At 45.9% G+C, this 12,891-nt stretch overlaps 1 protein-coding gene across 5 annotated transcripts in view; it reads right to left on the bottom strand.

The window, feature by feature from the left end:
* Nucleotides 1–12,891, bottom strand: part of SPECC1 (sperm antigen with calponin homology and coiled-coil domains 1) — a 422,681-nt gene that overhangs the window by 266,785 nt on the left and 143,005 nt on the right. Inside the window, exon 1 of one of the 5 annotated variants that reach the window (XM_056135729.1) lies at nucleotides 6,755–6,921. The exons of the other annotated variants lie outside the window; for them this stretch is intronic. Within the exon in view, the coding sequence (XP_055991704.1) occupies nucleotides 6,755–6,794 (40 nt within the window). The 5' untranslated portion in view covers nucleotides 6,795–6,921. Of the gene's footprint in view, nucleotides 1–6,754; nucleotides 6,922–12,891 lie in introns of those variants that run through there. 5 annotated transcript variants of the gene reach the window in all.

Here is a 12,891-nt window from a genome sequence, read left to right as displayed (position 1 = left end):
CTGTCACTGTTCATCGATTTGCTCGAGCGGGCCCAGTAACGTCTCCACTGTGACAATTGTTACTATGTTTGGCATATCGAATACGTCAGGGGGAGCTTGCCAGGCTCTGCCGTACGGGCGAGGTACTCTTGGTAGCTTGCCAGGCTCTCCGAGAGGGGCGGAGGAATCAAACTTGGGTCGGCCATGTTGGCTGCGTGCAAGGTAAACGCCCTACCCGTTGTGTTATCGCTCCATCCCATTCACTAATTAATGACTGCTAATTTTATACGTATTTTTTCTTCTTAAACTGTACTTTTATAAATAATGAAAGTACTGTCTAACATAAGGTACTTTGTTGTGTATGTATGCCTATTGTTTCAACAGAATAACCTCGTAAATCAAAGTAATGAAAAATATCTATAATTAAATCACATTTTGATTTACTATCAGGATAGATATTGACATAGATACACTCAGATAACTGATGAAAACAGAAATCATGCATAGATTTTTGTACATATATGCTTCAACCACATCAAAAGGAGCACAAGCTGGTATTTGGAGTCTGGGAAAAGAATCCAGTACTTGTCTCTCCCAGAGATCTCTGTCGGTTAAAAACCTCAACATACGGCCACTCTCCACACACTCCCATGAGCTTACCCATGAGTGAATCTGCAGAAAACCCAGGTATGCAGGACTTCTGACTGAAAACTCCAGGCTCAACGGAACTAGGAATGGGTGACCTACTCCCATTTCCCCCTTCTCCAGCAGCTTGGCAGTCACCCCCACAAGCCGTCTCCAGCACCATCTAATCTCATCAATGGCCATGATCCAGACACTCAACAATAAACTCTTGGAAGAGGACACAGAACGCTATGCCATAGACATGCCTCCAGACCCCACACCAGGCTGTTTCATTCGAGGCAACTTGGAGCGAGGTGGGTGAGGCCCCTCCCTGCCCCAGTGGAGCCAACCCTGGTAGCCAAAAACCTCCAGAACTCAACCACCACCATGCTCATGGCTGCTTTCCACAGGCTCAGTCAAACCTCACCCAGGAGTGAATGTATTCCTGGCCTCTCATATTTTATACTACCAATATACCAAGAGTAGCAAGCCACATTTGATGGGATTTAAAGTAGAAGGCAAGCAATCTTAGGGGAAATATATTTATATATATGTATATATATATATATATATATATATATATGCACACAAGACTCAACCTTTAACAAAGTTAGTAATCTCTTATAGAAGGGCTTAATGGCTCCTGGGTGAAATACAACAATCTTCACACACTTTCCTCTAAGAAACCTTTTTTGACTCATTTTTAGTGGATTATTCATTAACAAGCAATACAAAATTACTTATTTCAGTTCTGTTTTGGGGGTAGGGTTTAGTGTTTGGGATGGATACACCTGAAATAGGGTGGTGGGAAGGTGTAATGGTAGTGGGATTGTGTTCGAATATTAAGTGTAATCAAATATTGTGAACAACTTTGTAAAAATAAAATAAAAAATAAATAAAACCCTCGGGGCTGGAGCCATAGCACAGCGGGTAGGGCGTTTGCCTTGCACGCAGCCAACATGGCCGACTCTGGTTGATTCCCAGCATCCCATATGGTCCCCCGAGCACTGCCAGGAGTAATTCCTGAGTGCATGAGCCAGAAATAACCCCTGAGCATCCGGGTGTGACCCAAAAAGCAAAATAAATAAATAAATAAATAAAACCTTCAACAAACTGAAAAAGCAATGCTCAAAATTACATGGGACAAAATCCCAATACTATTTAGGAAAAGACACTTATCTAGAGGCCAGGGTGATGACTGAAAAAGAAGAGAGTACTATCTTAGGACATGGAAAGTCTCAGTTTGGTCACCATCACCACATGATCCCCTGGTCACCACTGGAGTGGTACCCAAATTAAGCCACTTATATAAACATCTTCACCTGAGAAAAGTTTTCAATCAAGTAGAGAAATATTTAAGATAATTTAGCAGTTATAGTCTGATATATTCAACATAGCTGCACTTGGGAATTAAATGCTTGATGTTGTGAAAAGGCATGGACTCAGGACCCAGGACCGTAGCTCAGTGGTAGAGCATGTGCTTTGCACTTTGGAATCACAGAAGCCCAATCTGGGGTCCCCTTCTCATACTTCCTAAATTAAGGTATTTACTTTTAAAAAAGGGGGAGTGGGGTGAAAGCAAGAAGAAATGAGCTAACCTGTTAGGGAGACAGGAATAGAAGGCACCTAAGTCAAACGCCAAAAATAATAACAACTAAATATTACAGGGCACTTTCTGTGTTCAAGCCTGTTCCAACCCTTCCTGTTTTAATCTATCAATCACCACAAGAGCCCTATACATAGGTTATATTACTATCTCCCTTTTCTAGCTGAAGTACCTGTCCAATGTCTCAGAGCAAGGAAGTGAAAAAAATTGGGGTTTAAACAGGTGGTCTGTCTTCATAGCCCCAATTCTTTGTTTGTTTTGGAGCCACATATGGTAGTACTGAGGGCCTAGTCCTGGCTCTGTGCTCAAGGATTACTCCTGGTGGTACTCAGGGGACAATATGCTGTGCTGGGGACTGAACCAGGGAAAGCTGCATGCAACTTAACCCTGTGGCCCCGGAGTTCAAACTCTTAATCACCAAGCTTTTTGACTTCAAGAAGAAAATGAATTCTAATAAGAAATGCTACAATCTATAAGAAACTCAGTAATAGGATAAAAACTACAAGGGCTGGATAGTCCAAAGACTAAGGCACTTGACTTAGCATATGACAGAAGTCATTACCATGGGTTTTGCGGGACTGTCTGTCTCAAAAAGACTAGAGCACTATCTTGGAATGTGGAACCAAACTCAGCTGTGCTCAGGAATCATTACTCCCGGCGATGCTCGGGGGACCATATGAGGTGCAGGTAAATGAAGCCGGGTCGGCCATGTGCAGGGCAATTGCCCAACCGCTGCACTATCTCTCCAGCCTTCATCACTTTGGTTTGAACCCTGGCACTGCATATGGCTGAGCACCTCCAGGTGTGGAGCCTGAACAAAGACCCAGGTGTACCTCCTCCAAAAGCATGTCGAAATGCTTTTTTAAAATTAAATAATTATAAGATTTGCACCAACTCCTTCCAATCTTCTTACATCCTCTATTTTTCTTTTTGTTTGTTAGATTCGTTTTTGAGGACCACACCTGGTGGTGCTCCAGGTATACTCCAGGCTCTGGAGTTAAGCCTGTACAATTATACTTCCTTCTCTAAATATAAATGCACTACTTGATTATCCAATAAATAATATATATAGTACATATAATATATAAGTGTATCTATAATAAATATTATATATTTATATGGTTTGATCGCTGGCACCCCATAAGGTCGCCCAGTTTTCCAGCAGTTATTCCTAAGTGCAGAGCAGGAGTAAGCCCTGACTGAACACAGCTGGGTGTGCCTCCCCCACAAAGGAAGGAAGGAAGGGAAGGAAGGAAGGAAGGAAGGAAGGAAGGAAGGGAGGGAGGGAGGGAGGGAGGGAGGGAGGGAGGGAGGAAGGAAGGAAGGGAGGGAGGGAGGGAATTGGCATTTAGCAGCAAGCTGTCACTTCCAGCTATTAGTGCCACCAGGACCCCAGGACTCAAAATGGATTATCAGCTGAAGGTACAACCTTCCCAGGCAGCCTCAACAGGTGACAAACCACAGCAGTAAGAGGAAGAGACTGGCCACTTCTGTCCCCTCCTCTACATGCTGCTGCTCTGGTTTCCCATCAGCTGGCCAAGACTTCAGCCCACCTGTACCTGCGGCTCTCTTTCCAGAACCTGAGTCAGGCCTTCTCCCACAGACCTGCACTGTACTCTAAAGGCAACCCTGCACCGCTGCTCCCCACACACTTTGTCTTTGTTCAGTGTTACTCACTGACAAACCCCTTCCATTTCTAATTCTGTTCTGCATCTCATAGGACAAACCTGGTGCAATATAGCAAGCATGCAAAAATCAGACTCGGGTGTTGCTCTCACCTTATCTATATTCTCTCTTTCTCGCTCCCTCCATCTCTGTCTCTGTCTCTGTCTCTCTCTCTCTCTCTCTCTCTCTCCCCTCCCTCTTCCTATCTCTCTCACCTTTCTGCACCACTCACCCTTTCCCTCATCTCTGTTATCTTTGGACTCCCTCCCTGTCTGATAACCCATGATAACATCTGCTCAGATGTGAGTCAAAGTCTGGCTTCTTTTTGTTTGTTTGTCCGGGGGCCACACCTTGCAATACTCAGGAGCCAGCACTGGCTGTGTGGAATGCTAGTGGCCATGCTCAGGGGACCATATATGGTTCTGCCGCCGGCTACCATGTGCGAGTACCTTACTTCACTACTTCTGTCCTGCATTTCTGGCCCCCTGCTAGCATCTTCAACTGTGGATTGTTGATGGGTTGTGACACTAATGTGGGAGTCATATACAATAAATTTCTTTCTGATTTATTATCAGTGAGTCTTTGGCTTGTGCACCTATTTTATATACAAGGCCATGTAAAAGCTTCTCAGACAAAAGGTACTTGTGAGTGGAAAGTGTTTAAGAAGCTCTGATTTAATGTATCACACCTGTCACAAGGAGGTTCCCTATCTCCATTTCAGGGAAAGAAGACTGAAAATGCTTTATTCTGGAGCTGGAGCAATAGCACAGCCAGTAGGGCGTTTGCCTTGCATGTGGCCAACCCAGGTTTGATTCCCAGCATCCCATATGGTCCCATGAACACTGCCAGAGAAATTCCTGAGTGCAGAGCCAGGAGTAACCCCTGTGCATCGCCAGGTATGACGCAAAAAAAAAAAAAGTATTATTCTTTAACAAAATCCTAATTTTCAGGACCTTACAAACTCATTCTATAGCATTTCATTGCGACATTTAAAAAATATATTTATAGTGAGTCAGGGATATGACTCAAGGGCTGGAGTGCAGGGTTTGATCCCTGGCCGGGTGGGGGTGACAGCTGGTCCTTCAGGGAATGCCACACCCCTGCCCCAGGGTGGAAGAGGGGAGGAGAGGGAAGTGCAGGAGGAAAGGGGGGAAGAGAAGAGTAGAGGACAAATGAAAAATAGAAGAGAACAGATACAATTTAGTCACATTTGCAGTCAACAAAACTACCTTTAAACTGCTTAAGATTTTCTACTCAGATATTTTTGCTTTCAGCTAATCAGAGTGAGCTTGAGCTGACATTCTGAAATTTGAAAAGTACAGCAAATAAATCACTGGCATTAAAAATATGCCTTTCATGTCCTATCCATATTAGTATTTTTAAAAGCAATATCACTGAGAAAATTAGAACACAAGCACCCAAATAACTTATTTTTGAAGAAATGGAGATGAAGCTGAGGACAAAGCAAGAAAGCATTCTGCCAAGGAGCTCTACATCCTCTATACCTCAAAAAACTCTGACAAGAGAACAAGTAATTTCTTTCTTTCCTTATTTCTTTCGTTCTTGGGAGAAGGGGGCAGATACATCCAGTGGTCAGCTAGATACTCCTACTTCTGCACTCAGGAATTACTTCTGGCGGTGCTTGGGGGACCATATGAGGTGCTGGACATTGATCCCGGGTGGGCAATATACAAGGCAAGCACCCTACCCACTGAGGTATCCAGCCCAAGAGCATAAGTCTTTTTTACGACTCTGACAAAGAAAATAATGCACAGAGGTTTTTGCAGTCCCTGGAGAGTGGTAATAGAGAAGTCTTTCAAAACGTTATATATCCTTGCTTGGTAGTTTTTCAGAGAGCTGTCTGAAATGCAGGCGTTATTTTCTAATTATTGGTTATCCTGCCCAAGGAAGTTTAGGGAAAGTGCTGTGTAATCTACAGCGGGCTGCCCCCATGTAATCTATGCAGTAACTCCATGTGCAATTTTTTTCTTCGGTTTTACAGTGCCACAAAGTTTTCCATCCTGGTAGCTCTACCACACCTGCCAGCTCCAGCCGGCCAGCGGACACGACTACGCCGGTTTGGCCTCCCTGCAAAGATGAGGAGCTGAGTGCCAAACAGGTGAGAAGAGCAATACACAGAGGTTAGGAGAGCAAAGATTCTCGTCACAGCCCTGCTCCCAACTCAAGGACAAGTCACTCCACCGTTCACAGCCTTGAGTTAATTTCCTTAATTCAAAGTTTAAAATTACTTTCTGCGGAAAAAAAATTTTTTTTAGAGTTCAGACTGTACAGAAATATACTCTAACCAATCAGCTAAGATGCAATTTTTGAAGCTAAATTAAATTCCCATTTGCCTCATGACAGTATAGAAATATCCCTTTTTTTTTTTTTTTTTTGCTTTCAAATGCAAGCGTCTAAATCTGGTGCATGATCAGCCAGGAGAGTAAGAGGCGCTCGCCAAGCCCGCGGACTGTCTGGGGAAATAAACACCAGATAAAGGGGAGAAGTCTGGGAATAAGCACCGGCTATTCGGGACGAGAAACTGTCACTATCTAGCCCGCGGTCTGGGTCTGAGTAACAAATCTGCTGCCGGGACTCCAGAAAGTGTGCGGCACGCACAGGATGCGCCGCAAAACGCACAGCGAGCTCCCAACTGCAGCCAAGCCACTTCCCCACAGGGGCCGGGGTCCCGCGCCCACCGGCCCGCACCCCCACCGCCCCCGCGAGCCGCCCGGGGGTTCACGTACACAGTCAGCTCGCCCCCGGGCGCTCCCCGGCCGCAGGACCACAGCCGGGAACCCCGCCTCGCCCTCGCCCTCGGGCGGTGGCGCCCGGGAGCGGTGGGGGAGGGTCGGCGCGACCCCCGCTCGGCGCACAGACCTGGTTCGGGATCCTCGGGCCGCCCGGAGTGGTTGCCCATCTCGGCCGGCTCGAGCGGCAGCCGACTGGCCGGCCGGTCAGGGCGTCTCCGCGGGCCGCGGCTCGCGCCGGCTCGGGCTGGCGCAGCGGCTGATCCCGCGGGCCCGCTCCGGGCAGAGAAAGGCCGGGCGCCGCCCCCAGCTCCCCGCGGCCGGGCCGAGCGGCTCCTCGGCCGCGCGGGCCGCCCCGCCCCCTCATCTGCATGCCGCGTCCTCGCAGCCCCGCCCACCCCAGTCCTCACTGACCGCCGGGCGAGCGGCCCCGCCCCCACTGGGCAAGCCGCGTCCTTGAAGCCCCGCCCACCCCCAGTCCGCAGTGCCCGCCGGGCGAGTGGCCCCGCCCACCTCATCTGCATGCCGCCCGCCCACCTCCACTGTCGCTGCGCCTGGGCGCCCCACGGCTGCCTCACGCCGCGGGACTGACACACCGGCTCGCTAATTTCAGGCCTGTAGGACAGACGCTGAGAATTGCCGCAGAACTTTGTAGGCTGGAAAATCCCCACAGCGAGGACGCGGAAGCCAAGCGCCATGGGAATGGCAGAATCCTGCCCGGATAAGAAAACTTAGATCGGACACAGGCAAGGCGCTAAGAATTTTGAGTGGTGAATGAATGAACAAGCAATTCATGAGGAAGAGAAAGTGAAGAAAATTAATGCTTTAAAAGATTCGATCGTAACTTGTAAGTCTACCACTGTACCTCATGGTGTCTCACTAATAAATATTATAAAAGAAAAAAAGATTTGACCGTGTTCAAAATGAATGCTAATAAAAATGCATTTCAATCCTGGGTGGAAATTATTTCCGCTGTTATCAGAAATCACCAGTTTATGGATATTACTCTGAACGACTTTGTAGTTAATATTAAGTTGATAGTGGTGGTTTGGCAGCCACAACGGCTTACTCCTGACTCTGAGCTCGGGGAGCATACCTGGCAGGACTCAGGGTATCATATGAGGTGCCGGGGAACAGCCAGGATCAAACTGGGGTAGGCAAAGCAAATGCCCCTAACCGCTGTATTATCTCTCCAGTCCCATGTAATATATATATATATATATATATATATTTGGGGGGGGGGTTTCTTCTTGGGCTACACCCTGCGGTGCTCAAGAGTTACTCCAGGCTGTGCACAGGGGGATCGTATGAAATGCCAAGGATTAAACCCAAATCAGCCCAGTTCAAGGCAAAGGCCCTATTGGCTGTACTACTGCTCCCACTCCCACCCCACTATGTAATTAATCTTACAGTGAAAACACTAAGAACAACCTTGCAGTCCTGGACAGAGCAATAGTTCAGCAGGTAGGATGCTTGCGTTGCACAGGGACAACTGGGGTTAGATCCTGGGCATCACATATGATTCCCAGGGCCCACCAGGAATGATCCCCGGGACCCTCCAGGAGTTATTTCTGAATGCAGAGCCAGGAGTAACCCCTGCTTACCACTGGGTATGGCCCCAAGAGAAAAAAAAAAAGACAAACCAATGTTGCAGTAAAAAGACTTAAGAATCAATATCACAAGGGGATAGTTCTATCTTCTAGTTCTATCATTTGAACACTGTGTTAGGGACACCATGGATCAGTTTTAAAAAGTTATTTTGATCGGTTTCTAGGGCACTTCCAGTTTTCTATAGCACTTTGGCCATGTCTTCTTAGTCTCTGCGGATTTCTCTCATCTACTTTACCCCTAGACCCTTGAGTTCCTTAAAGTTCAATTATTTCTACCCACTTGGTTATCTCTAATTTGTTCACAGAAGCAACTTTCAGGAATATGCCTGGTGATGCTTGGGGACCTCCAGGCTCAGAAGAATGGATTGTGTGGTATCAGGGATCAAACAGAGCTGACTGCATGTAAAGTATGCACCTTAACCCCTCAACCCCTGTACTACTGCTCCAGCTCCCAAAACTGGTAGTTTTCAGTGCCATCTTCACAGGTCCTCTCTTCTGAATTCCACAAGCATCTATCCAACTAACTTTTGACACAGATAGCTCCAACTTAACTAAAGCAAACTGGATTGATTTTCTTCCATAGATGTCCTGTACACTTCCCTATACCTGCATAAATAGAACCTCAGTACTTCTCACCCCTTCAACTACTACCAACTGGTTATCTCCAATAAGGATTGCTACAACTGCCTCCAAACCAGACCCTCTTCTACCCCCATTTCTTTATAGCCTAATCTTCACAGAATAGTCTAACGGATGTTTTTAAAAACCTAGATCATGTGTGAATTCACTCAAGTCTCCAATGGCCTGGTTTTTTTTTGGTTTTTTTTTTTTTTTTTGGTTTTTATTTTGTTGTTGTTGTTGTTAGTTTGGTTGGTTTTGGTTTTTTTTTTTTGGGGGGGGGGGGCGGTGTCTGTTTTTGGACCACAACCAGCAGAACTTACTCCGGACTCAACACTCCAGGATCACTCCTGGTGGTGCTCAGGGGACCATATGGAGTATTAGGGGTTGCACTCGGGTACCCTGCATGCAATGAAAGACAAGCACCCTACACACTATACTATCACTCCAGCCTGCTCCACTCCAATGTTTATGTTTCACTTGGGGAAAAAGCCAAAGCGCTTATGCTGACCTCCAAAGTTGCCCAGCGAGCTTCTCCTCCATTGGTGGAAACACCTTTCTACCCCACCCCCACCAACACACACACACACACACACACACACACACACACACACACACACACACACACACACACTGCTCTTGCTATAGTTTCCCTATTGTTCTTCAAATGAGACAAGCATTCTCCCACCCAAGGGACTTTGTACTTCCTGTTCCTCTGACTGGAAAGCTTTACCTCCCGGTTTCTAAGACCAGGATTCATTAAATTTTTGCCACTTTCAACCCCACCCTCCTTTTGTGGGGAGGTTGTTTTTTTATTTGTGCCACACCTGTTTGTGTTCAGGTCTTACTCCTGGCTCTGTGATTAGGAAGCACTTCTGGCAGGTGTGGGGGACCATGTAAGATGCAGAGGATCAAAACCGAGCGAGTGCAAGGCAAATGCCCTGCCCACTGTACTATATCTCTCCGGCCCTTTTCAACCCCTTTTTACCAGAGAAATTTTTACACAATCCCAGGTAATTAAAATAGGTATACAAATCAAATATTTACTGATAATAAATCATAAAGTTTTTTATTTATTAATGTATTTTGCTTTTTGGGTCACACCTGGCACTGCCCAGGGGTCACTCCTGGCTCACGCACTCAAGAATTACTCCTGGCAGTGTTCAGGGGACGATATGGGATGCTGGGAATCAAACCCGGTTCGGCTGCATGCAAGGCAAACACCCTACTCGTTGTGCTATCACTCCAGTCCCTCATAAAGATTTTTTAATGTTTCTTTGGTAAATACATTTTTTTTACTATTTATTAAAGACTAAATTGATTTTGCATACTGAGATAGTTTTTTAGTATGCTTGTATTAAAAAATGTTTTTAAGTTTTTGTTCTACCACTTTAATTATTAAAGAATTTGAAAATAAACTAATTGGCTAACAATATTGAGCTGATCCTATAATCAGTATATGCATATTCTATAATAAAATATAATAGGAAATATTTATTTAAAGATAGCATTTATGGGGCTAGAGAGTGCAGCAGATAGGGTGCTTGCCTTGCACATAGCCAACCCAGAATAAATCCTCTGCATCACATATAGTCCCCCAGAGCCCCGCCAGGAGCCATCAAGTCAGGAGTATGCCCTGAGCACTGCTAGATGTGGTCCTGAAACCAAAACAAACAAAAAAAGACGGGAGGGAGAATAGGAAGAAACATAAACCAAAAAAATAGCATTCATGAGTTCTGGTTTATTTTTATATAAGAGAATTTTTCATAAACTGTAAGAGCAGAACATTTTGCACATATAGTAAAAACTATTATTTGGGGCAGAGAGACAATAAAGAAGTTAAGGCGCACACAAGGCATGAGTTTGACCCGGTTCAGTTCTTGGCACCACATGCCTCCCGAGGTGATGCCCTAAAGGACCATGAGCACCACAAGGGTGGCCCTGTTGGACCCAGCACCACCTGGCCTGAGCAGCAACACATCCTCCAGTTTCCAGCACTGAAATGTTAGCCTGCCTGACCAAGTAACACCAGAGGTGTTCAGGGTCTCCTAAACACAGCCTGAGAGTCACCCTCACCCCCACTAAATGCTGCAGTTCCTAATATACAATAGTCCGCAGTCTGAGCCTTGTGCTGTGGCAGTGTGATTGGTGTTTCCACAGCACTGCAAGTGCAATGCAGAGAGTGCGGGTGGGAGGGGGTTTGGAACCAAAGTTGCGGAGAAGTCATACAATGCCAACACAGGGGGACACTGCCAGAAGCACCTCAGATTCATTATGCAGTTGATTCTCAAATAATTTTTGGTCAAAAAACCTTTTACTGTTGCCAAAGTGTTCACCAATCCATCCCATCTCCCACCCCCAACACAACATTCAGTTCCGCTATCCCACATGGGGCCGTGACCCAAAATTTCAGAAACTTTTGACGAAGTCTGTCTGGCTCACTCTCCCTCTCGCTTCCTAGGTCTCTGTTCAAAGACTTCATTCTAGGATGCTGGGTAAAGAGCCCAAGTGGTAAAGCATATGCCTAGTCTGTTCAATACCCAGCACCGCATGGCTGTCTATATACATTGTGGCCTCCAAGTCCCCAAACCTTAGCACTCAGTACAGACCCTACAAAATTTTGTTTTAAAAAACAAATGTGGGGGCTGGAGCAATAGCACAGCGGGTAGGGCGTTTGCCTTGCACGCAGTCGACCTGGGTTCGATCCCCGGCATCCCATATGGTCCCCCAAGCACTGCCAGAGGAATTCCTGAGTGCAGAGCCAGGAATAACCTCTGAGCATCGCTGGGTGTGACCCAAAAAAGCAAAAAATAAAAAATAAAAAAAATAAAAAATAAAAAACAAATGCAAAACCAGGAGATGTAGCTCAGCAGTAGAGCTCTTGCCTTGCATGTGTGAGGTTCTGGGTTCCGTCCCTGGTACCACAAAAGCAAAAAATATCATCCTTTTTATTTGTTTGTCTATTTGTTTGGGGGCTATACCCTGCAATGCTCATTGCTTACTCCTAGCTCTGCACCCAGAGATCACTCCTGGCAGAGCTTTGGGGACCATATGAGATAACATGGATCAAACCTGGGTTGGTTGCATGCAAAGCAAGTGCCCTACCCGCTGCATTATCACCACCCCCCACTCCCACCCCAAGTGTCAACATACTAAGAAAGCTTTCTGGTTTCATTGCTAGTGTTATTATTAGTTTTTCCTCTTCTTTATATTATAGTTGCTAATATATTATCCTTCCGTACAGAGTGCTGCACTCACGCTTTATGTTTCACAGCAAGGACAAAAAGTCCATTTTAAATTTCTAGCCACTTTTCAAGCTCCCTCACCCATCCTGCAGAAAACTGAAAACTGAGAGTTTTGTCTCCTTGGGCTCTCCCACAGACAGAGCCAGCCAGCTCAGTCCTGGAGAGGTTCTACATCACTCCTGGACACACCCAGACAGCACTTGAAGAACTCCACCAGCCTCAGCTCACAATCCAAACTTCTCTCCTCCTAAAACAACCCGTCTTCCCTTTGCCTCAGCGAAATAAAACTAACTTTCAAAGTCTGTCTCAGTCATGTGATTCTTCCCCAGGCTAGAGCAAGAACCCACTAACACGGAGATTCTTCCATGACAGTATCAAATGAAATGGTTAAGCAGCCCCTTGGCGCACACTCTGATGCTCTGCTGGCCTCCCGAACACAGCACCGTTAGTCTTCTATCTAGTTAAGTATTTCCTGGGTTATTAGCTCTCAAGTAGAGTGAAAGCTTTCCAGATCAGGGGCTGAATGAAATGAACAAATAAAAGCATAGGTGAAAATAAAGACTGTACCATGAGCAAACCAGCCCTCATACATGACTGCTCTCTTGCAGTGGAATCCCATGGTTTGGTTTCTTCAACAAAACTAGCTCATCAGAGTTCTAGTTCCATAGCCTATGAAGCCTTGCACAACACAGAGGACACAGAATCAGATATACCCAAGATGATAAGCTGCTCACATTGTTTTAGAGCTGGAATCATATGAGATCAAGGTAAAGGTGAAGAATAAACACGAAAAG

This window comes from Sorex fumeus, unplaced genomic scaffold (assembly GCF_029834395.1).
Source record: "Sorex fumeus unplaced genomic scaffold, SorFum_2.1 ptg000122l, whole genome shotgun sequence".
NCBI classification, from domain to species: domain Eukaryota; kingdom Metazoa; phylum Chordata; class Mammalia; order Eulipotyphla; family Soricidae; genus Sorex; species Sorex fumeus.
This window is presented reverse-complemented; position numbering and strand designations above follow the sequence as displayed.